At 44.3% G+C, this 22803-nt stretch overlaps 1 protein-coding gene across 4 annotated transcripts in view; it reads left to right on the top strand.

Moving 5' to 3' along the window:
- The window catches only part of Fgf1 (fibroblast growth factor 1 (acidic)), a 95921-nt gene extending 76770 nt beyond the window's left edge, over window positions 1–19151 (top strand). For all 4 annotated transcript variants that reach the window (XM_013020455.1, XM_013020456.1, XM_013020459.1 and 1 more), the window contains exons 3-4: window positions 12542–12645; window positions 17712–19151. In XM_013020455.1, coding sequence (XP_012875909.1) covers window positions 12542–12645; window positions 17712–17906 — 299 coding nt within the window. In that variant the 3' untranslated portion in view covers window positions 17907–19151. The remainder of the gene's footprint in view (window positions 1–12541; window positions 12646–17711) is intronic.
- Window positions 19152–22803: the final 3652 nt, after the last annotated feature.

Genomic DNA, 22803 nt, shown 5'->3' on the forward strand with positions numbered 1-22803 from the left:
TTTTTTTTTTTTTTTTGCTGGTTAATTGGAGTCTTATGTACTTTCCTGCCTGGGCTGGCTTAAATTGTGATCTTCAGATCTCAGCCTCCTGAGTAGCTAAGAGCTTAGCCTCCTTTTTACTTTTTACTTTTTTGCTTTTGACTCAATGAAAAACACATTAAAATTACATTACAAAGTAGATTCTACTTAGAACATTCAGCACAAACAATATCAACTGTAAGTAAGTGGTCTTAGCCCGCTGTGTGTGTGTGACATGATTCCCAACTTATGTGTCTGCCTACCCAACACAGGGGAACAAGCTTTAAATTTTCAGAGTTGTAAATACTTCTAATAAGTTTGATCAATTTCTGAATCAATGGGAGAATGTTCTAGGTCCTAGGATCCAAGAGGAAAGACAACCTTGATGACGTGTTGATGTCTTGATGACGTGTTGATGCTTCTACTTCTGCTCCTCTCTCCTCCTCTTCCTCCTCTTCTTCTGGGCAATACTGACTGGGGTTTGAACACTGGACTTTGGGCTGGCTAGAAGACATTCTACTACTGAGCTATGCTTCCAGCTCTAAGCTGGTTCTTCTGAGAAACCTTAAACTCCAGGGAAATAAGATACTAAAATTATTGGGATTTTGATACAAATGCCACGTTCCTTCATTGTTGCCATTCCATTGCCGACATTGCACACTGAATCTGGGTGCATAAGACTGGGACAACTTCTGAGGTCTGCTATAGATTTGGCTGCCTGATTTAAGATGCCAGGAATCCTTGAAATTGCAGCGTGGTGTAGCTGCAGGAGTGTGGGTAAAGATGTAGGCATCTGAGTGATACTGGGCTGCTTGCCAAGTGAACTTAGGTAAGTTATCCAATCTTTCTGGCCTTAATTTTCCTACTTGTAAAATATGAATAGTATTACATGCCTCGGGTTGCTTGGAAGGATTGAGTGAGATAATAAAAAGCGAAAGCCCTTTGCACAGCGCCAGCCTGGTCCAACAGTAACTGCTCAGCACATGGTTAATTGCTGTTATCCTCAAGTTTTCTATATAGTCAGGCTGAGTGTGGTGGCACACACCTATGATCCCAGCTACTCAGGGGATAGGAGGATCATGGTGCAAAATGTGATTCCCCTCTTGAAAAGCAAATTAAAGCAAAAAGAGATAGGGCATGGCTCAAATGGTACAGTACTTACCCAGCAAATTCAAGGCCCTAACTTCAAACACTAGTACTGCCAAAAAGAACAATTATAACATATTTCCATATAGATACTGTAACACATGGAAATGAAATATGATATTAAAGCATATCCCTTGTCTTCACTGTGCCCAGGAAGGGCAGAGGTCCAAATTTGGGCTTTAATCCAGACCTTCTCTGCAACCATTCATGGTAACCTATTATTTGATTACTTAGGAACTAAGGGGGGAATAACAGAACTCAAAGTGGGATAAGTAAAGGCAAACACCCTGGATTTAGAGTCACACCTGCTGTGCCACTTCCAAGTGCCACTTTCACCTTTGCATGAACTGCTCTAACCAAGTCACCCAGCCAATGACTCTTCCAATCTTTTAATCTTACCAAGACTTGGTTTCATTACCCTGTCTGCCTCAAAAGGCTGAAAAACATTTGTTAAGATGCTGCCAGTGAGCAGAGTCCTGGGCTGAACATACTCCCTGAGCGTATATTGCCCTCTTCTGTCCAGTATTGGTATTGCCACAGCCCTTCTGGACCTCAAGGGTCCAGACATGTCCAAGAATGGACAGTGTGATCTGTATACAGTCTGGAAAGATGATGGCTCTGTTGCTTTATCATTGGTCCGAGCATGACCTAAGTAGAAAGTCACACTCTAAAACTTCCTTCAGGAGTCCTAAAATCCATTATGATATTTAGCTAAATTTTAAAAAAATGTAGCTTAGATCTCCACAAGGTAAAAACAATTCGTTTTTACAGTGTCTCTTTGTCCTCAAACTAGTTGATCTATTATAGGAAAAATGAGGATGTTTTCCAAAATTGTCCTTTCTACCCCGTATAAAAGTGAGTTTCCAAGAATTTTTATTGTGGCATCAGCCTCTGGGAGATGCTTGTGGACCAGGCACTCCAAAAAAGACCTGTGTGAAATGTGTCCATCAGTGGGAATTACTGCCCATAGAGATGACTGGCCTGTCCACCACATGTTAAGCCCCAGCTGTGGGCCATTACCCACACAGGCTGTGAATACTCATGGTGCTGTCAGTGGCATACAAGGAGAGCTGCAGAGTCCAGGGCCTGGGGTGCATTTTGTGACAGTAGACCACTGGTCCTGAGCGATGAGTGTGCATGTCACTGTGAGAGGGCGGGTCCTGGGAACGATGACAGGACCCATGGGACTCGGCGTGTGAGGAGGAGTACCTGGAAAACCTTCTGATACTCTGTGCCATTCGATTGTTGCACTTATTTCTGTATTATTCAGTGGTTTTCTCTTGCACTGAACTGCTGGAGGACAAGGATCTTGCTCTTAATGCTCAACCCTGCAATTCTATGTCTAGCATGTGACCTGTCACTTGGTAGAATGCCAGATAAGCCTTCATTTGATAAGTGACTGAATTGTATTGGTGGCCCATAAACTGAACCTCAACAATATGGCTGAGGAGTACCCATTGAGCACTGATGTGTCCCAGCATTGTGCCAGACTCTCATTTCCACAACAACCATCACTCTGAGAACATTGAAGCTCCCAGGGATCCCCCCACTCCGAATGGCCTCAGCAGCACTTCTGTTTCCATAGGAAGGTCCTCTCTCCGTATCTCACCCTACCCTCAACAATGATGCAATGACAATGGTTCCACCCCATTAACTGAACATGTTGGTGCCCCATAGCCTGTTGTGTGGGTCAGAAGGGTGCAGGCATAGGACCTATCCCTGTCACTTACTAGTTCCTTGTCTCCTTGAGACAGCTGCTTCTTCTCTGTATACCTCATTTTACACATGACAACATCTTGTAGGAAAGTAGGTATGTGAAATGTGATAATATTTGTCAAAGGGCTTAACATGCTGCTGGACAGGAGTGCTCAAAAATGACATTCATCATCATCATCATCATCACCATCATCATCATCATCATCATCATCCCTTCCATTGAATCTGATCTTTTTCCACCCTGTTCAATTAAACTAATGCTATGCTTGCTCGCTTGTGGGGGACTTTTCCCCAGCTTCTCTGGAACAATCTCGGAACTCTCTGTGGGCTTGGCACAGAGCCACCATGTTTCCTATCTCTCCCGCAGCAAGCCCTAACCCATCTAACTTCTCTAGCAATGAGGAGATGAAGCTCTGGGTTTGATTCCACTTTCTGTGGGAGTTCCCTCCCTGGTGAAGCAGGGAGTGGGAGTTACCAGACTTAGTCCTCAATGGGATTTATCACTAGAATAGCCTCAAGCGGCTAATGATATAAATGTTGCCAAACATCTCCAGCCTGCAGCCTCCTTCTGAACCCACAGTTCCTCGGTTCCCGGGCACACCAATGGAAACATTCTTGGGCAAAATGTATGCCAATCAACTATTATAACATGCAGCCACATCCTAAAAGTGCTCAGGGAGTTGTTCATCAAAGGGATCCTGCTTTGTAGCCCTGAATCCAGGGCAGATTGTTCTGCCATGAAGAAGAATACATTGTTTTGGGGGTGAGCAGACTGGTTTGTTCTGACTCAACATGAATAGCAAAGGTACCTATCAGGTACCTGATAGGTTCCCTATCAGCTGGGACTCAAAGTAGAGAGGGCTTTCGAAATGCCCACAGTAGACAGAGCTACATTTCCCCACAGGGCAGGGAACTAACTCAGTTGCTTGTGCTGTGTTTGCCTGCTGTCCCTTTCTCTTACCACTCCTCATTTGACAAAGAGCTCCTCAAACTCTGGACTAAATCAAAAATTTACCTTTTCATATGTAAAAAAAATCAGATACCTTTATAAGTTTTAAGAAAAGTCTTCCACGTATATGTATGCATGTGTGGAGTGTACACATTCCAAAGCAATGAAATATATTTATATTCCCTCAAATCCACGTTTTCCTCTTCTCTGTCTTTCTTCAATGTTTGGCAGAGCCTGGCTGGTGGTTCCGTGTTAATTATAAATGCCACTGGCATAAAACAACCTCCCTGAGTTCTGTACGAGGCTGACCTCACTTTGGGTAAACAGGGCCAAGGACGGGAAGTCTCCAGCCCAGAATAACCCCTGGTTTATAATCTCTGCAGCCTGTCCGGGGACGGAGTGGGTAAGGCAGGCTTCTGGGTACAGCCACCCTCTTAGCTGTCCCAGACTCACACACAGGCTCAGTGCCCCAAGTTCACTTCTCTCAGCCCTCACAGGCTGCAGGCGCGTGGCTTTTTCTTCTTGGAAAGTGAAGGATCACATGCCTTCTTGTGCACAAACGACCACAAAGATCCAGTGGAACCTTGTAAAACAAAGGAGAAAGTAGATGTAGACTTGCAGCCAGGTGGGTCCCCTCCAAAGTGTTAGGCTCCCTTACAGAAATGCCCAAAGTACACAAAAGCCCATGGCGGGGTGGGGGTGAGGGGGGGTCCAAAAATAAACACAGGACAAGGGAGGAAGGATTACAAGTCACAAAGGTGGATTCACACACTTCAAGTTTTTTGATCATTGATTCTGATATATTCTCGATCCAATATACCCTAGTGTGTTCCTTAAAAAATGACAAAATTTACCTGTGGACATAGCAGAAATGCCTTAATGCTAGAGTTTAAGCTTAATAAGAATGAAGCCCTGGAACTGAGGGGAACAAGGGTAAGAATAGGACTCTGGATTCTACTGGAGATCCTTAGGGTCACAAATCTACCAAGCAAATGCTTCTACCCCTCTGCAAGTATATCTTAGAATACTTTTTCAATTTCTCTGAGAGATTTCTTTTTTTTTGGGTCCAGTCATGGGGCCTGAACTCTGGGCCTGAGCACTGTCCCTCAGCTCTTCAGCTCAAGGCTAGTACTCTACCACTTGAGCCACAGCGCCACTTCCGGCTTTTTTTTTTCTTTTTGCTTATGTGGTGGTGAGGAATCGAACCCAGGGCCTCAGGCATGCAAGGCATGCGTTCTACCACTGAGCCACCTTCCCAGCCCCATCTCTGAGAGATTTCTATCTACCACTAGAGTACTGGACTTGAACTCAGGATCTGGATATTGCCCTACAGTTCTTTTGCTCAAGGCCTAATGCTCTACCACTGAAGCCATACGCATCTACTTCTGGATTTTATTTTCGTGTTTTGTTTTGTTTTTGAGCATGCACTTTATTTTTTTATTGTAAAGGTGATGTACAGAGAGGTTCCAGTTACATAAGTAAGGTAATGAGTACATTTCTTTTCCCTCCCTCATTTTCTCCTGCTCTCCCTCCCCCAAGTCTCCCCCCATCAAGTTGTAATGTTCATTTTTAACATAGTGTCTAGTGAGTATCAACGTTACATTTGTTCACCCCTTGTTCTGCTGTTTCTGTGATTCCCCTCCCCTTCCTCAAATAAGATAAACATATATACAAGACATAAGGTATAGATATAAAAAACAGTGACAACAAGGCATAAACCAAAAGGTGGGGGAGAAAGAACTACAAACAATACATGATAAAAACCTCTTGCTTCCATTTCTTAGAGTTCATTTTGATTAGCTTCATTTTATTTGGTCATATGCGCCTGGCTATTGAGCTATTATGATCCTCTACTAAGAATATCCTAGTCATATTCTAGTTATTACAAATGAGGGAAACCATACAGCCTGTGTTTCCCTGGGTCTGGCTTGCTTCACTTAATAGAATACTTCTGGATTTTGGGTGGTTAATTGGAGATGAGAGTCTTAGTAGCTTTGCTGCTTGGGCTGCCTTTGAACTATCATTCTCAGATCTCAGTTTCCTGAGTAGCTAAGATTATAGGCATGAACCACTGGCATCTGGGTTACAGCACCTTTTCAAAGTTTGAGTTCCAGTCTGTTAAGTCAAAAGCCATTGGCCCCATTTCAAAACTGGGGAAAAGAAGGACCTCAGGAACTGGGGACTTGTCTCATTTTCAGCAAGAACTTGCCTCTCCTCCTTGGGAAGTGTAAGTCACTGTCTCTGCTCACAGACAACAGGCCTGGGGCTCCCATAAGGAATTCAGAAAATCCCCTCCACCCTTGCCCCAGGGGGTAACCTGGCAGGTGTTGGGGGGGGGGCTAAGAGGAGAAAGTGCTGTTGCTTTTGAGACCCCACCCCAACCTACCTCCCCAGGACTCCTGGCTTCTAAAAACAACCCAGCAGTAGGGATACTTAAATGTGGGTCTGGATGCAGTTTGAATCCAAAGCAAGCTGAGTCACAGAACATCTCAGGGGTCACAAGGGATGAAGTGAGGGATCCTGGCTGTTTCTAAGTGTCACTACCACCCCAGAAAGGCAGGAAGTGTTTCTAAGTGTTACTACTCCACCAGAAAGGCAGGAAGGAGAATTGTGGAAAATGGTAAATCTCTGATGAAAAGTTTATTTTTTAAAAAAAAGCTAAAACAAAACCAAATCAAGCCCACAAACAACGTGCACAGCTCATGAATATGTAAATGTTAAAATGTGTACTAAATACAGACCAAAGACTAGCAAACACCAGTAACTCCATTACCCAGAACTAGTCTCAGAATTGAATTGGATTTAAAGAAATAAAGCCTGAGGATGAAGAAGACATTCTCTCCTTCCTTGTCTCCAATCCTAGTCCATATGAACCTAATACAGTCGCATATTTTATTACATACATATTCATGAGCTATGTCCTGCTTGCAAAATCTATGTGTAGGAAACTTAGCCAGAAAGCAAGCCTATAAGAAGGAGCTATAAAACGTGGTTCGTGCTTTTTTTTATACCATTTTCATCAAGGGTTTATTATATTCTCCCACCAATATTTTTCCTGCATGTTATCATCTGATTTTCTTTGAAATAGAAAACAAAAATGAAGGGTGAGAAGAGACAGAAGAGAGGGGGGAGAGAGGGAGGGAAGGGAAGAGAAAGAATGTTTTTATTATAGGTTTTGTACTTTTGTTTACTTATGCTCAGAATCAAGCAGGGACGGGGGTGTCTTGTTTTTCTATTATTTTATCATTTGTGGGCTCATGTGTCAGTCTCCCTACCCATGAGCCCTCAGCAGGTCCTGCCCTGCTACAAGAGGAAGGGCTAAGCTGAGCTGTTGCAACCAACTACCCCCCCCCCCATCCCCAGTCACAAACACACACCCTTAAGGCCCCTTTCTCAGGCTCTCTCCTTCCTTGTTCTTCCTGAGACACAGCTGCAAAAGGACACAGGCCTGAAGGACTGGCATGAAGTCACACAGACAGTTGAAAACCTACTTCTCTACATGAGCAGCTCATGCCAGGTGTGCCTCTGCCTGCCAGCCCTGCTTGCAGGGGGATATATGCTCAGGGAAGGTAGCCAGAAAGAAATCCAGTGAAAATGAGCTATGAAACTTGGACATCCTGGAGAAATAATATTTACAGAGGAAACTCTTGAGACAAACTCTCACCAGAGCAGCAACCCTGGTGTCAGGCAGGCCCCCAGCTCATTTACCTGTGAGGCCTTTCCACAGCAGTAACTGGACTCTGGGGACAAGTCAACTCTTCTTAACACATGTATGTGACCGAAGGAGACAGATCAGAAATGAACCAGGAAACCAAAAGCTTTCCAAAAACATCTTCCTTCTCTACCTAAAAGGACCTGTCCATTATATTTCTGTGGTACTCAGAATACATTTGACTAAATGCCTATATGGGACTACAGTAGGTGGGAGGAAAAATCCCAGGCACTAACCTCACTTGTTCCATGGCTACAAATGGGATCCTGGAGGACCGCCCACCATCTTGAACACATCTAGTTTCTAAGTAGGAGAGTATGGCTTTGGGCCAATCTATCCCATAACTAGAGCCCAAGAGGCCATGCGTAGGAAAGAAAAGAGAAGGTACTGAGAGAACTCACTCTTGGCTTGGGTCAGGATTATTCTGATTTGACTAAAACAAGTTTTCACCAAATTTTAGTTCCTCCCCTATAGCTTGGAGCCGGTGCCACCTGCTCAGGGGACTTGGTGAAGAGCAGACAAGGTCCCATTTGCACAAAGAAAATGACAGGATTGCACTGGCCACTAGTCACTTTCTTTTAATCCTCCAACTATTATTTTTATTGATAAGGAAATGAAGGGTGGGTAACTTGCTCCATGATCATGCAGCTAATATACAGGTAGAATTGTTCATTCCTGCTTTTTAAAATTAACTTCTTTTATACCAAGGCAGAAATTAGCATGATGCTAGGCACATGAAAGTGATCAGTAAATGGTTTCTCTCTTCCTTTGGTCACATCTAAATAGAGAATTACACTGATATATATGAAAGTTCTCCAAAAAAATCCCTTAAGTCCAATAAAAATGCAAGACATTTAAAACAGCTTTATTGAGAAAGAATTCATGCACAATATGATTCACCCATTTAAAGTATGTAATCGGGCTGGGAAGGTGGCTCAGTGGTAGAGCGCTTGCCTTGCATGCCTGAGGCCCTGGGTTCGATTCCTCAGTACCACATAAGCAAAAAGAAAAAAGCCGGAAGTGGTACTGGGGCTCAAGTGGTAGAGCACTAGCCTTGAGCTGAAGAGCTGAGGGACAGCGCCCAGGCCCAGAGTTCAGGCCCCACGACTGGACCCCCCCAAAAAAATAAAAATAAAAATAAAGTATGTGATCTACTTGGGGAGGGGCGTCCTCACAGCTTTTCTTTTTTATTTCCTTTCTTCCCCTCCTCTTTCTTTTTCTTTTTTGTGTTGGTACTGGAACTTGAACTCAGGGCTTTGGGCTCTTGCTTAGCTTTTTTTACTCAAAGCTGGTACTCTACCACTTGAACATTCCTCCACTCCCCTCACAACTTTTTTTTTGTCAGTCTTAGGGCTTGAACTCAGGGCCTGGGCACTGTTCCTGAGCTTCTTCACTCAAGATTAGCGCTCTACCACTTTGAGACACAGCACTACTTCTGTTTTCTGGTGGTTAATTGGAGATAAAAAGTTTCACAGGCTTTCTTTTTTTTTTTTGTGGGGAGGGTCCGGTCGTGGGGCCTGAACTCTGGGCCTGGGCTTATGTGGTGCTGAGGAATCGAACCCAGGGCCTCATGCATGCAAGGCAAGTGCTCTACCACTGAGCCACCTTCCCAGCCCTCACAGGCTTTCTTGTTTATACAGGCTTTGAACCACAGTTCTCAGATCGCAGCCTCTTGAGTAGCTAAGATTATAGGTGTGAGCCACCTGGTGCCCACTACAACTTTTCTTAACAGGGTTGTACAACTATTTCTTCCCACAATCAATTATAGACTACTTTCCAAAAGAAACCCCACATCTCTCTATCACAATTCTGCCACCTCCATTCCACCCAGCCCCTGGCTATCTACTTGCTCTATTTAGAGATTTGCTTATTTTATACCTTTCAGGCAAGTGGAATCAGGAAATATGTGAGCCTTCAGCTCACATATTAAAGTTTATCCATGTGACAGCACTGCAGAAAACATGATTCTGGGCATGTAGCCTTGCTGTTCAGTGTATCTCGTTTCAGAAGCTATTGGATCAGGAAAGAACTGATGGAAAAAGAAGCCATTACCTCCCCTTGTACCAAAGAAGAGCCTGTGGCTGAGAGAGATTAAGCAGTCTGGCCAAGGTCGCCTGGCTCAGTCTAAAGTTGACAGTTCCCACTTGAGTCCCATCTTATTCTGTGCCACAGATCACTAATGGAAACATGATTCAGAGAGAACAGCTTACTGATGAATACCAAGAGAATCATCTCTGCCAATATTAGCCTAACATCACCCAACAAACACTGACATCTAACATTTATCCAAATACGGCCTGGCCCCTTTGTGCAGGGCACTGTGTGAGGAACAGGAGCTGCAGTCAGGGGGAAACAGAACAGACAAAGATCCCTGTCCTTACTCTCCTCTCTGCTTCCTAGGGACAAAAATCATAAATGAGTAAACCTCTAAATAATAAAACCGTTGTATGCTGAATGTCATAGGAAAAACAAGCAAGGGGCCGAGAAAGAGAGAGATGCGAGGACTAGGCAAGGAGTTGGCAGGGGCAGTGGTGGGGAAGGGGGGTCACAAGCACTTGAGGAAAGATATTCAGGCTGAGGCCTAGAGGAGGAAGAGAACCAACCTGGTGAATATCTGGGGGAAGAAGGTGCCAGAGGACATAGCATGTGTAACGATCCTGGGGTGGAGTTTGATGTGTGTTGAAGAACTAAAACAGGTAGAATAGAGCAGGCAAGTGGTGTGATTTGATTGGTGCGATTGAGGCTGGAAAGGGCAGAACTCAGCTCCTGATGGATACTCTGCCAGCAGTTCTCTCATGACCACACTCTCAGAGCTAAGTAAAGATGGAGAGACCAGTCAGAAAAGAGATGAGCAGCTTCCTACCTTCTTATAAAGTCAACAAATTCCACTTACTACAGGAAGTTAAAGAGGTCCTGTGTCTCTACAGAAGATTTCCAAGGACCAGAGCAGTGGGCCTTCACAAGGGTGATGGAACTATGTCTCACCTATGGGAATAATCAGACAATGAGGAGACAAAGGGAAATGAGACTGAGAACACTGGCATGTCTAGGAGGAAGTGATTAAATGGTTGTGGCATAACCGGATAATGCAACACAATTTAACTGGTGTAAATAGTTCTTGGGACAAAACTAAAACTAAAAATTAAAAATCAAGATGTAGAACTATTTGAATAGCATGTTATTATTGGTATATCTCTTTGTGGGGGGAGGGGAAGAACTTGGGTTTGAACTTAGGACCTCATGCTTGTTAGGTGGATGTTCTACCATTGAACCATTTGAACTGCATTTCCTGTCATTGGTATATCATTGGAATACCCCTTCATGGGTATAAAAGAGGAGGGATGGTGTGTATTTGGCCACATATGCATAAAATCTCTCTAGAAAGATCCACATAAAATGTATCCTGAGGGGCTCCTGTTCTGCCCACCCTTCTCAAGGACAAATGTGCCTGGGGGGGTGGGGGACAGCATCTTATCCGCTCCTGATGTTCAATATCAATCTGCCAAATAGTAAGAATGGGAGCAGGAGAGGAAGACATTTTGTTCTCCATACTGTTTCCAATTCTGAAACATGTACATGGATTTCCTGTTCTAAGAAATGACATTCAGAGTTTTAGGCAAGGCTCGGCAGTGTAGCATCTGTATAGCAAGCAAGAAGCTCTGGGTTCAAGTTCTAATGAGAGAGAAAAAAGGAAAGAGGAGGAGACAGGGGAGAAAGAAGATGGCTATGAGTGATGTAGACCTGCCAACCAAAGCCCTGGGATCCTGCCCTCCAGGCCCCTTCACCTTTGGTAAGCTGACTCCAGAAAAGCAAAGAAGTCTCTTGTCTTCCCAGTACCTTAGACATTGCCTATGTTCCCCATCTAGATTTCATTTCTAATTCTATTGGTGGTTATGACCATCCATGACAAAACAAACTGTCTAGAAGAGTCCAGAATTAATCCTGATTCCATCAAGCACCTCCCTCCAGAGGATGAATGTAGAAAAAGGATAACTATCAACTGAAGCTTGGCCTACAGTTATGCATCCAGCACTGGGCAAAGCATCCTGGGAGTATCAACCATGCAAATGTGAGGCTTGGGCCCAGTGGAGCTCACAGTTCTTGCCATCAGTCTCCAGGTTTCTCAACCTGGACGGCAGACTCCTTGGACTGAATGGTTCTTTGTTGTGGGGCTGCTCCATGCATTATGGGGCATTCTGCAGCAGCCCTGGACTCTGTCCACTAGATGCCAGTAGTACCCTCCACTACTGTCCAGTTGTGACATCCCAAACTGTTCCCAGACATTGCCAGATGTTCCCTGGGGACAAGGTGGCCTCTGGTTGAGAACAATTCATAGTTGCCTGTCCAGGAAACCTGGTAATACAGTGCTGTCTGGACCAGAGGCTGGACAGTCACGGAACTGCCTTGTGGGTAAATTTTCTCCATCTCATAGACAGTAATCTAGGTCCCCAAGAACTTCTGTCTGGGACAATCTCAGATTTTAAAGAACAGCAATCTGTCAGCAAGTCTCTCCCATGTCTAGAAGGCACAGGCCACACGGTGTCTTCCCCGATGCACAGAGCAAGCCAAACACTAAGTAGAACATACAGCAAACTGGCCAGCTGCCTGCTCCACAGCACCCTAAGATGGCTGGGGCTGACACAGCCAAGGAAATGAGGGATACTTCCTCCCATGATTATTTTTCCCCAGCAAAGAGGGAGGGGGGGAAGAGATGCTGGGCAGGCACACAAGGGGTGGCTTTGTAATAAACAGGATGGACAGATGGATGAGACAGTCAGAGTTTCTTCTCCTCTCAGGAACATAATTCCTCTTGGACAGCTTTCTTTGGAGGGCAAAGAAAAAGAGACTCTATTTTCTATGTTTTGATTCATTGGAGGCTCATCCTGAAGCTGTGTGAAACGAATGAGCAGAATTTTCCATGGCCAACTGTCGTGGCTGCTGGACTCTATCAGTAAAAGCGTGGTGTTTATTTACTTTTGCCTGTGTTATTTTTATTCCAGTTCAGCTGCAACTGAGTGCGGAAAGCGTGGGGGAGGTCTATATAAAGAGCACCGAGACTGGCCAATACTTGGCCATGGATGCCGACGGGCTTTTATACGGCTCAGTAAGTATGAACCGACCTGCCTCCAGACAGAGCCAAAGTTTGAGGTTTCCAGAAATCTTGTTACACTGAATGATGCAAACTACAAACCATCAATTAGTCTCTGTTTGTTATTTTTTCCAGTAGGATTCCTACCTTATTTTCTTTGCCTTATTTTCAGCATGAACATAAAAGAGTTTCTTGGGGTACTCTCTGGAAATACTCAGAGCATATTATCTTGGAGACAGAGAGGAAACATTGATTGATGTTTTGATACTTCATTGGGCCCTCATTTCAGAATACCTCATCTTCATTCATTCCAAATCCTTCTCGAAACTACTACATGTGTGCTTTGATCCTTTTCATAAAAATTGCAAGAGCCTTGGACTCAAATAGTTTATATGCTAGGCAAAAAAAGTTTGAAAATAATCCATTCTATTCTGGGAGGACTTGGATCGCTTTAAAAAGATAAAAAAGTTTACCCACCAAATTCAACATGCATCAAATATTTCCTGCATCTAAGCACTGTTTTAGGTACTAGAAGGGATGTAATGAGCCCTAATGAGAAGTATTTCATTGTTTCCTCAGGAGCAAAAGCTCTCCACATTGCCTGCTCAGACTTTCTACATGTCAGTGCTTTATTTAGGTTTGACTCAGTATATCTTGACCTTTGTAAGAAAAGACCAGAAAAAGAGGAAGTCTGATTTTGCCCCCTTGCTATTTCTACTAACAGATTTAATGCGGGAGGGCCAGACAAGGTGGCTCATGCCTGTAATCCCAGCCACTCAGGAGATAGAAGTGAAAGGAAGGGTGAGGGGATCTGGCTCAAGGCTAGCTGGGGAAAAAAGTAAGACTCCCCCCACCCATCTCAATCAATAAGATGGTCATGTATCCCAGCTACGCAGAAAACATAGGAAGGATTAACTACACAAAATGGGATGGCAGTATGGCTCAAGTGGTAATGTTTGCCTAGCAGGCACAAAGCCTTCAGTTCAAACCCAGGACTAGATTTAACTAGAGAGAGGGTAGAAATCAACAAATGCAGGACTCACAATTATTTCTGGACTCCAGTGATCCCTTCTCTGTATCCTAACAGCTGATAACAGGCTTAGGATGAAGTTCATGACCCAATCCAAACTGTCCCCTTCTCTCCTTTTATGGAGAAGTCTCAAAAGGAATCACTTGGATCAATGTCCGAGGGACAAGGCAGCCTGGGAACAGTTCAGTTCCACCTACTGAACACTAGGGGTCAGGAGATGGAATCAGCAGAGTCTCTCATATTGCCAGTGCCAGGGACTTCAAGGGGCTTGGAGCAGTGACTGCTAAGTAGAAAACAGAGGGGTTTTTAAGGCAGTTCTTCCAATTGGTCCTTAAATCAACCAATAACCAACCCATCCGTCATTCGGTCTTAAACTGGCAGCTGTATCTCATGCTGCTGTCATTTTGGCAAGGCCCTCGCCACTTGGAGCTCTACCTATGTGGATAGCAATGGGCAGTGATGGCCTCCCACAGGGCTTGCCAGGAGCACTGACTGGTGCACCAGAGGCTGCAGGGATGGTGTCTCTAAGACAAACCAGTTGCTTAGAACCCCTGGATCTTCCCGGGTAGCTCTTTTCTCCCTTAAAATCAATTTTAAGGTTCACCCTAACCTGATTGTACAATTACATGAAAATATTCAAGCTGAACTCCCCAAGTCCAGTTTCCTTAAGGCTCCAGGGAGTCCTTCTCACTACAGTCCCGGCCACCATTGCCGTTTACCCAAAATGTGATCTTAATATATTATGTCTAACAATCTTTGAAAAGGATATGTGGAAAGGAGATTTTTGTTTTCATTTTGGTAGTACGTGGGTTTTTAACCCAGGGTCTCATACTTGCTAGGGTCTACTGCTGAGCCATGTCTCCAGGTCTTTTTTATACTGTTTATTTTTAAGGTAGGATCTTCCTTCCTGCCCAGGCATGCACTTAGACTGCTTTCTGCACCAGCTGAGATGACAAGAATCATCACCATACCCAGGTTCTTTCCCTTGACATGGTATCTCAGGTACTTTTCTGCCTGGGCTGACCTGGAGTCTCAATTCTCTCCATATCAGTCTCCCATAAAGTTACAATGACAGGTGTGAGCCTCTGAGCCTGGCTAAGGATTGAGAAGGAGTCTTGCAAACTTTACTGTCTGGCCTAACCTCAAACTACAATCCTCTCATTTTCAGCCTCCCAAGTAACTAAGAAAACAGGTATGAGTCACTAGTGCCCAGCTATAAAGCATGTTATTTATTAAATAAATAAGTTGAGGCCAGCCATTAATGCTTTATGCATATAATCCTAGCTACTCAGAAGGCTGAGATCTGGACGATCAAGGTTTGACACCAACCTAGGCAGAAAAGTTTGTGAAACTCTGGCTCCAAAATAATCAGCAAAAAGCTGAGCAGAAGGCATAGCTCAAGGAGTAGATTGCCAGCTAAGCAAGCTCTGAATTCAAACCCAAAAAACAGGAAGGAAGAAGGAAGGAAGAAAAGGAAGGGAGGGAGGGAGGGAGGGAGGAAGGAAGGGAGGGAGGGAGGGAGGGAGGAAGGAAGGAAGGAAAAATATTGAAAGTCTGTATAAAAATATGAATACAGTTATCTCTGGGGAAGTAGATTTTCTCCAGTGAGTATATGTCCCCTATGTAACTGAAGGAAAGCATACTAAATATAAGAAAGAAAACAGCTACATTAGGCTGAATCAACAGCTGATGCCCAGGCTCACAGCTCTGCAGCAAGCACATAGTAAGTGCTGACAAATCCTGGCTGAAGGACCTCTGAGCTGGCTAGCCGACTCAGCCATGACTCAGCCACCTTGTGTGTCAGCTGCTGCGGTGTGACAGAGACACCAGGTGGGGACTGTGACTGTCCTCACCTTCGTCACTGGACGCAGGCCTGATGCCCATGGGGGAGTGTTGTGGGTGAGCTCCCTACAGGGGACTAGCAACCCACACAGTCCAGCCCCCTCCTTCCACCCTGACAACGTACGTGTGTGGACTATTCGTGTCTGGTCTGACTTCCTCCTGACGCAGCAGACTCATCCAATTTAATAGTATATTTATATCCCATCTCCTTCTGCAAGCAAGGATCTGAAGTGTCTCACCCAGGTGTCATTTCCCTTCACTGTAAATGAATAGGCAGGAGACTTCCGGCTGCAGAGTTTCTTACTAACAAAACTAAAAGTTTAGGGCAGAGCTCTGGCCTAGCAGAAGCCTGCTTCCATCCCCAGCAAAACAACAACCAAAAGAATCAAATGGACTCACTCCTTTGCACTTACCTTGGTAAGGTTCTGTAGGAGTAAATGTAAGGCCGCCATGATTCCATCTCTTTCTTCCTCCTGTAGGACTTAGAGCCTAATGGGATAAACAGGTTCATGTGAATGAGAATTCTGAGCACCAGGACTGGAAACCACAGGAAAAGGCATTGCTGCCATGTGAGGGGTTGGGGATATGATAGAGATCATGCGCCTTGAAAAGGTCACAGTCAGATGTGGTAAACCACAGGAAGACTAATATATAGCATGAGTTTGCATACACTCTCTTCACATCCACATACAGAACATGTATTCTAAAATCAGGACAAACAGCAAGTTCCCCTATTCTCTGATAAGTGAACTATATGGAAACTACCAATTGGTAGGTACGACTGCACTATTTAATGTTCTGGCTGTTGTCAGCTTAATAGACCTGCAGCTATTAAGGATTATCCTTTGTCCACACCACCTGCCACCTTGCTACAGCAGAGAGCTTGCTTCCCATTAGTTGTCATGAATTTACACTGGTTCATCTATCTCCTAGTTTGTCCTAAGGGTAACACCCTAGAAGTGAACTTGCTTGGTCAAAGATGAGGCATGTTTTAAATCTTGGTACAAATGCATACACTGCCCTCAGAGAGTTTCCACCACATCTCAGCCAGGGTGCACAGAAGAGTCCTCATGAGGCTCAGACTTGTAATTCTTTTTGATCTTGAAAGAAATGATAGTCAACACATAATACACAATTCTTTAACTTGCATTTTTCTTGGTAGTAATATTGGGTATGTCTTTTAAGTTGGTTGTCCAATATTAAAAGAGCAGATACACCATACCACTTTGATAATATTAGGAATTGTATCCATAGAACCTTATCTACTGTACATGTACATAAAAAGATGAGGGGAAGGCAGTGTTCAACAACTGTTAACAGTCACCTAGTGATAGTCCAGCACATGCAAGGCCCTAGGTTTGATCCCCAGCACCTCAAAAGAAGACTTCAAAGAGGAAGAGGAAGTGGAGGAAGAAAGTATAGTTGACTATATTTAGATGGTGGGTTCTGAGTTTTATTTGGTTTTATGTTTTCTTCTTTAATGATTTTTTTAGACAAAATCTGCCTTTTCAGCTCGGGTTGGCCTTGATCTCAAAATCTTCCCTCCTTAGTCTCTGGAGTGCTAAGATTACATAAATGCATCATCATGCCCAGCTAATTCTTTTTCTAAGTAACAAAAAAAGTTATTTTCATTTGAAAAGTTATTTTAGTTCTAGGCTATGTCTTAGTATGAACTTTGCACAAGTATTCATGTTTATAGCTATATTAAAGTAAAACGGATATTTTGAGTGAAAATCAGCAGGGTGGAAAGGAATTTTCATAGGTTTTTATTTCTTCTTCAAATCCAAACTTGAGACACCTTTCCTCTTAGACTGTACCACCACCACCTGGATTACCTGTCTGGAATGTTATTCTGTGGACTGCTGTAGGCCAGGGCTCCAAAGAGATGAACAGTCCATCTACCCTGGGTGCTTACAGTCCAGCAGGCTCTCCCAGAAGACATCCCAGAGTCCTGAGAACAGTAAAGGCAAGGACTGCTCACAGTGACAGCAGGTGCATTCTGCAGGCTCATTATGTTCTGGGTACCTTTCAAACTCCTCCTACCCACTCTGTGAGATAGATTCCCTCATCCCTATTCGCCTGAAGAAGAAACCCAGGCCCAGAGCACTTGCAGTAATTTGCCCACAGTCATAGCTAGCTAGTGAATGGAGAAGGAAGCTTTAGAACCACTCACTGATTATTCTACCCTCTTTTGGATTGATCTTTTTAGCAGACACCTGATGAAGAATGCTTGTTCCTGGAGAGGCTGGAAGAAAATCATTATAACACCTACATAGCCAAGAAACATGCTGAAAAGAATTGGTTTGTCGGCCTCAAAAAGAATGGAAGCTGCAAGCGTGGTCCTCGGACTCACTATGGCCAGAAAGCAATCCTGTTCCTCCCCTTGCCTGTCTCCTCTGATTAGAGAATCTCTGCCCTGGGTGCTAGGCACTCCAGAGGAGCCTGGAGGGGTCCTTAACTCATTGACCCCCCCACAAATGTTCTCTTAACCTTGGCTGTGCTAACTCCCAGCCCACAGAGCCTGAATTCGTAAGCAGTGCGCTTCTAAGTATCCAGCCCACTTTTCCTGCAGAGCTCTTTACCCTGGCACAGTTTGGAACGGAGGACCACATAGCTTCAAGGGGCCAAGTGGCTGGCCAGTCTGGGTGTGGGTGAGGATGCCAGGTGCATCCAGCACCTGCTACAGGCTGAGCCTCTGAATGAAAAGCAGGGCCAGATGAAGTATGTTCAGGGGTCTGCCATACCACCCCCCCTACTGAGTAAACCTTGGCTGACAGCCCCAAAACATTTGGCATGACCGCCTTTTCCCTATCAGTATCCTCTGAAATACTAGCAGAGACACTGATAATGAAGTTAGAGGGGGCAGGATTTTTATGAGAGAAACAGGGACTGAGAAGTCCCTCCTCCAGCATGGGAGGGATGTCCAATGGGAAGGGAATTGCATTTTGATGGATGACTTAGAAGGGTGGCTTTCAGGGCAGCCTCAGTGAAGGAATGGGGGAAGGCTACAGGGAAGCAGAAAGAACCTCCAGCCTGGGAGTCCCTGCCAAGCTTACCCATCAGCAGAAAGCCGGATAAGGTCAGAGCCCTGCACAGGGCTCTTGATAAAAGTGACATCAGATGTTGAGAAATTCCTTTGGGTCTGGGGAATGGGGGTGGGAGTGATAAGAAAGAAAAGGTACCAATGGCAGGGGAGATGCTGTCCCCTTTCTGGGATGATTTAAGAAGCAAGGAACAACCCAAGCGCCACGAACAATCAGGGGCTTTGGAACCCTAACATGGAGCCTCCCCACCCCAAACTTTAATATTAATACAGAATATGCAGGGATGCAGGGATCTGGTTTGAATATGGAACATGACTTGGTGAGGCTAGGGTAGAGTGTCTACATTTCCAACAGGTTTGCTGGTCCTGTAGATACTGCCTTCCCACCATCCCCATCTAGCTTTAGGATAGATTCTAAAGAATTATGTTCAGAGGCAGGCGGCCCAAATCCTGACCCTCACCTGCCTCAGTCTCCCCATAAACACACATCCAGGCAGTCCCCTAAACATCCAAGTAACATCCATGCTAGTTAACGCTTGTATTAATAAGGAACATGTTTTAAGGTGCTTTGGTCCAATGCTTCTAAAAGGCCCACTTAGAAAATAGTCAAAAAAAAAAACCTTCAAAGACGTTAAGTAGCTTTTCCCAAGACCATTTCTATTACCATTACTCGTATAAGTAGGCTTCCTTCTTAATGTAAACTTGATCTAAGTGGCTAGCAAATGTCATGTAAAGACTTTTAATAGCATTTAAGCTTATGTTTGCTTGAAGGCATTAAACTGATTAGCATTCAGCCACCAAGAATGATGATAGTAAGATATTATAGACAGCTCCTTAGCTATCTTGTATACTAACTACTACTCTCTTTCATGGTACTGTTCCATATCTTCTTTTGGCATGGAGACTTCTTACGTGTGATACAATAAGTATGGATAAAAACTGAGAAGTGTTAGCTCATATTTTACAAGGAATTGAAGCATTCCCTTAAAATTGCATTGCCCTATTTAGGGTGGAAGGCAAAGAACAATTTGGAAGTTCAAAGTGATCGGGCAGCTGAGGAACTGAGCTAAGTTGACATTACATTCAACAGTATTCTGCTTGTAAAGCGATACCATAATTTTTCTTGTTTTTACAACATGAATAGGACAATTCTATTTTATTTTAGTAAGTGTTTGCGGGCAAGCTGGGCATCACAATGCACTGTGGCTTAATAGACCTGCAGTGTGAAGATTTGGCCAGTAAAAGATATCCAGAGAGAAAATGAAGCTATTTATAAGGGCCCATAATTTTTAGTGTATGAATCAAATTCAAGTATGACATTGTCCAAGAAAAATGAAATACCATTGCTAACAGGTGAGACAGAGTCTGTGATTTCAGAGACCCAAAGCATTGTCTTAGATTGTGACCTCACAGGCCAGGCCAGTCACTATCTGTGGATTTTCTCAATGGATATTACATGCCCACTCTGTGTCCAGCATTGTTCTGGGGCTTGGGGCTCTGGAGACCGTCCCTGTCTGTCTGGTTTGCTGCTGTATCCCCTCCCAGGGCATTATATTTGTGATGAAAGAGGCTGTGCAGTCATTTCTTTCAGTCAGCTCAAAATATAGACTTTATATCTTACTGCTGAATAGACCACAGGTCTCAGAACGTCAGGTTTGGAGGAATTAGTTATCCCTAACATAAGCCACCCCCTAACAGAGTGACAGAGGACATGTATGACAAAGTCCCAACACTTTAGCCCTGTGTCAGCTTGGGCTTGTAAAGCTTGGGATGCTTTAAATCTGGTAATGGCCTGTCAGATCTACTGAAGAACTGGTAGGCTACTCAGAAGACTGAGATCTGAGGATCACAGTTCAAAGCTAATCCAGGCAGAAAAGTCCATCAGTCTCTTACTTCCAATTGACCAGCAAAAAGCTGAAAATGGAACTGTGGCCCAAACGTTAGAGTGCTAGCCTTGAGTGAAAAAGCTAAAGGGCAACATCGGACCCTGAGTTCAAGTTCCAGTACTGGCCCCAAATCAATCAATAAGTAAATAAATAAAAAGTGGCAGGCACTCCCCCACAGTTTCAAACTTAGAAACATCCCATTGAGATCTCCCTTAAGCTAGTCTTGCAGCCATCTGCCTGTCACGTGCCTCTTGTGCATTCATTTCCAGGCTGATTGTCATGAGGTGCCCAACACTCCGTACGAAGTGTGAGGAACATATGGCTTTGGATTGCTGGCAATGCGGAGGGGTGGAGTGGGCCCTTCCTTCCGCGGCCAGCAGTGTGTATACACAAAAAGCTGATGGGTGCATCAGCTGCCACTGAGAGGAGATGCTTTGAGCTGGAGGCAATGGAACCCAGTCCTCAGCCCTGGAGAGCATGAACAAGCCAGACTCACAGGCTGCCAGGCAGGCTTCCAATGAAGATGATGGCAGACACTTCACACCTCTGTCCCTCTCCCTACCTTCCAGATATTAATAAATGCTGCACAAGCTGATGACACCTCCCCACGTTTCTGAGCCTCCTCTTTCTACAAAAGGGCTTTTGCTCAGCTGCGTGGTTTTCTGCCCCTACCACCAGACATGAGACTTCAAAAGCTAACAAGAAAAGCTAAGGAAGACACTTTTTTGTTCATGGGGTTTGGGAACATCAAGCAATATGGGTGACTACTGAGGTTTCTGGTAAGGAAATAGACCCTAGAAATTTGCCCCCTCAGGTACCAAGCCCAGTGCTTAACTCGAATCCTTTTGTTTTACAACACAGATCATGGGACTTAGGCTATTATTGTTGAGCTGACTAGCTTCTGCCTGAAAACAAAATTTATGAACTGGAAACAAAATTTAAGGCATTTGTGATCATTTTATGTCAATATCAAAAGGCTGTATCTCTGCCTCTCAAGATCACTGATATGGGGAAATGATCTACTGCATCAGGGCGTATGCTGACTTCTTAGAAGGGAGTACTCTGTCACGTAGCACAGCACATGTAGATCCCACATGTGTGGGCATGTACTCACACATGTGTACATACACATGCTCCAGAGCCACCTATCAGAGAGTAAACAGTTCAGGCCTACCACAGCAGAAACAAACAACTGGGAAGCATGGATTCACTCTCCTAATTCCATACCACAATCCATCCATCCTTTTCCTTCTAAGTGGCATTTTTCTATTTTTTGTGAGCTTCATCTACATTTCTCATTTTAACTCAGCACATTTATACCCTTATGCATACAGCGGAAACAAAATCCATTCACAAAACTGTACAAGAAGCACTTTGCACATTCTATGACGTGCCACTAAAAGGTATGGGTCAAGCATCAGAGGTCCCAACATCAGGAGTCCTAAACCAGGTTTGAAAAACACTGGTTCAGAGCAACCATTCTCCTTCCCAGAGACCAGTGAAGACTGTGAGCTATGACTTTAGTGTTTTTAAAGACATGGTTTGTTCTTGAATAAACAGGACAAGGGACATCCTGTTAGCCAGGCACCATCTGTTCTAAGGTTCAGTGAATTCTCTTAGCCTGGTTTGCCACTAATTATGTGAAATGAATGTAACAGTGCAGACTCCATGAGCACCCACTGCAGCCTCCAGTCCTGCTCGTAACAGATTTCTGCCCCTGGAAGCCCTGGAAATGTAAGTCCTCTCCTTCTTGCTTTGGTATTCTCACACGTGGAGTCTTGAGGTCATCCCTTTACTAGCTCCCACCATTTGACTTCATTCATCTTTCTTGACCCCTCCCAAATTTGTAAGACATAAAGAATCAACGGAAACTGGGTGCCTGTGGCTCACGCCTGTAATCCTAGCTACTCAGGAGGCTGAGATCTGAGGACTGCAGTTCAAAGCCAGCCTGGGCAGGACAGTCCATGAGACTCTCATCTCCAATGAACCACCAGAAAACCAGAAGTAATGCTGTGGCACCAAAGTGGTAGAGCTCTAGCCTTGAGCAGAAGAGCTCAAGAACAGCGCCTAGGTCCCAAGTTCAAGCCCCATAACTGACAAAAAGAAAAAGAAAAAAGAAAGAAAACAAAAGAAAAAAATCCACCACTAGTAACTAAAATCAAACCAAACTTAAGGGGAGGCTGCTACTGCCATCTAGGTACATAGAGGCTAGGGATGCTGAGCCAAGAAAAGATTGATAAACCTAGGTCATCTAAGCATCCTCCCAGCTTCCATCACTTTCTGTAAATTACGCTCTCATCTCCTGCTTAAAAAATAACAATTTAACATCATGACAGTAATGCAGCTTGTACAGAGATTGAACAGTCCCCATC

Source organism: Dipodomys ordii, unplaced genomic scaffold, assembly GCF_000151885.1.
Source record: "Dipodomys ordii isolate 6190 unplaced genomic scaffold, Dord_2.0 Scaffold50, whole genome shotgun sequence".
Lineage (NCBI taxonomy): Eukaryota > Metazoa > Chordata > Mammalia > Rodentia > Heteromyidae > Dipodomys > Dipodomys ordii.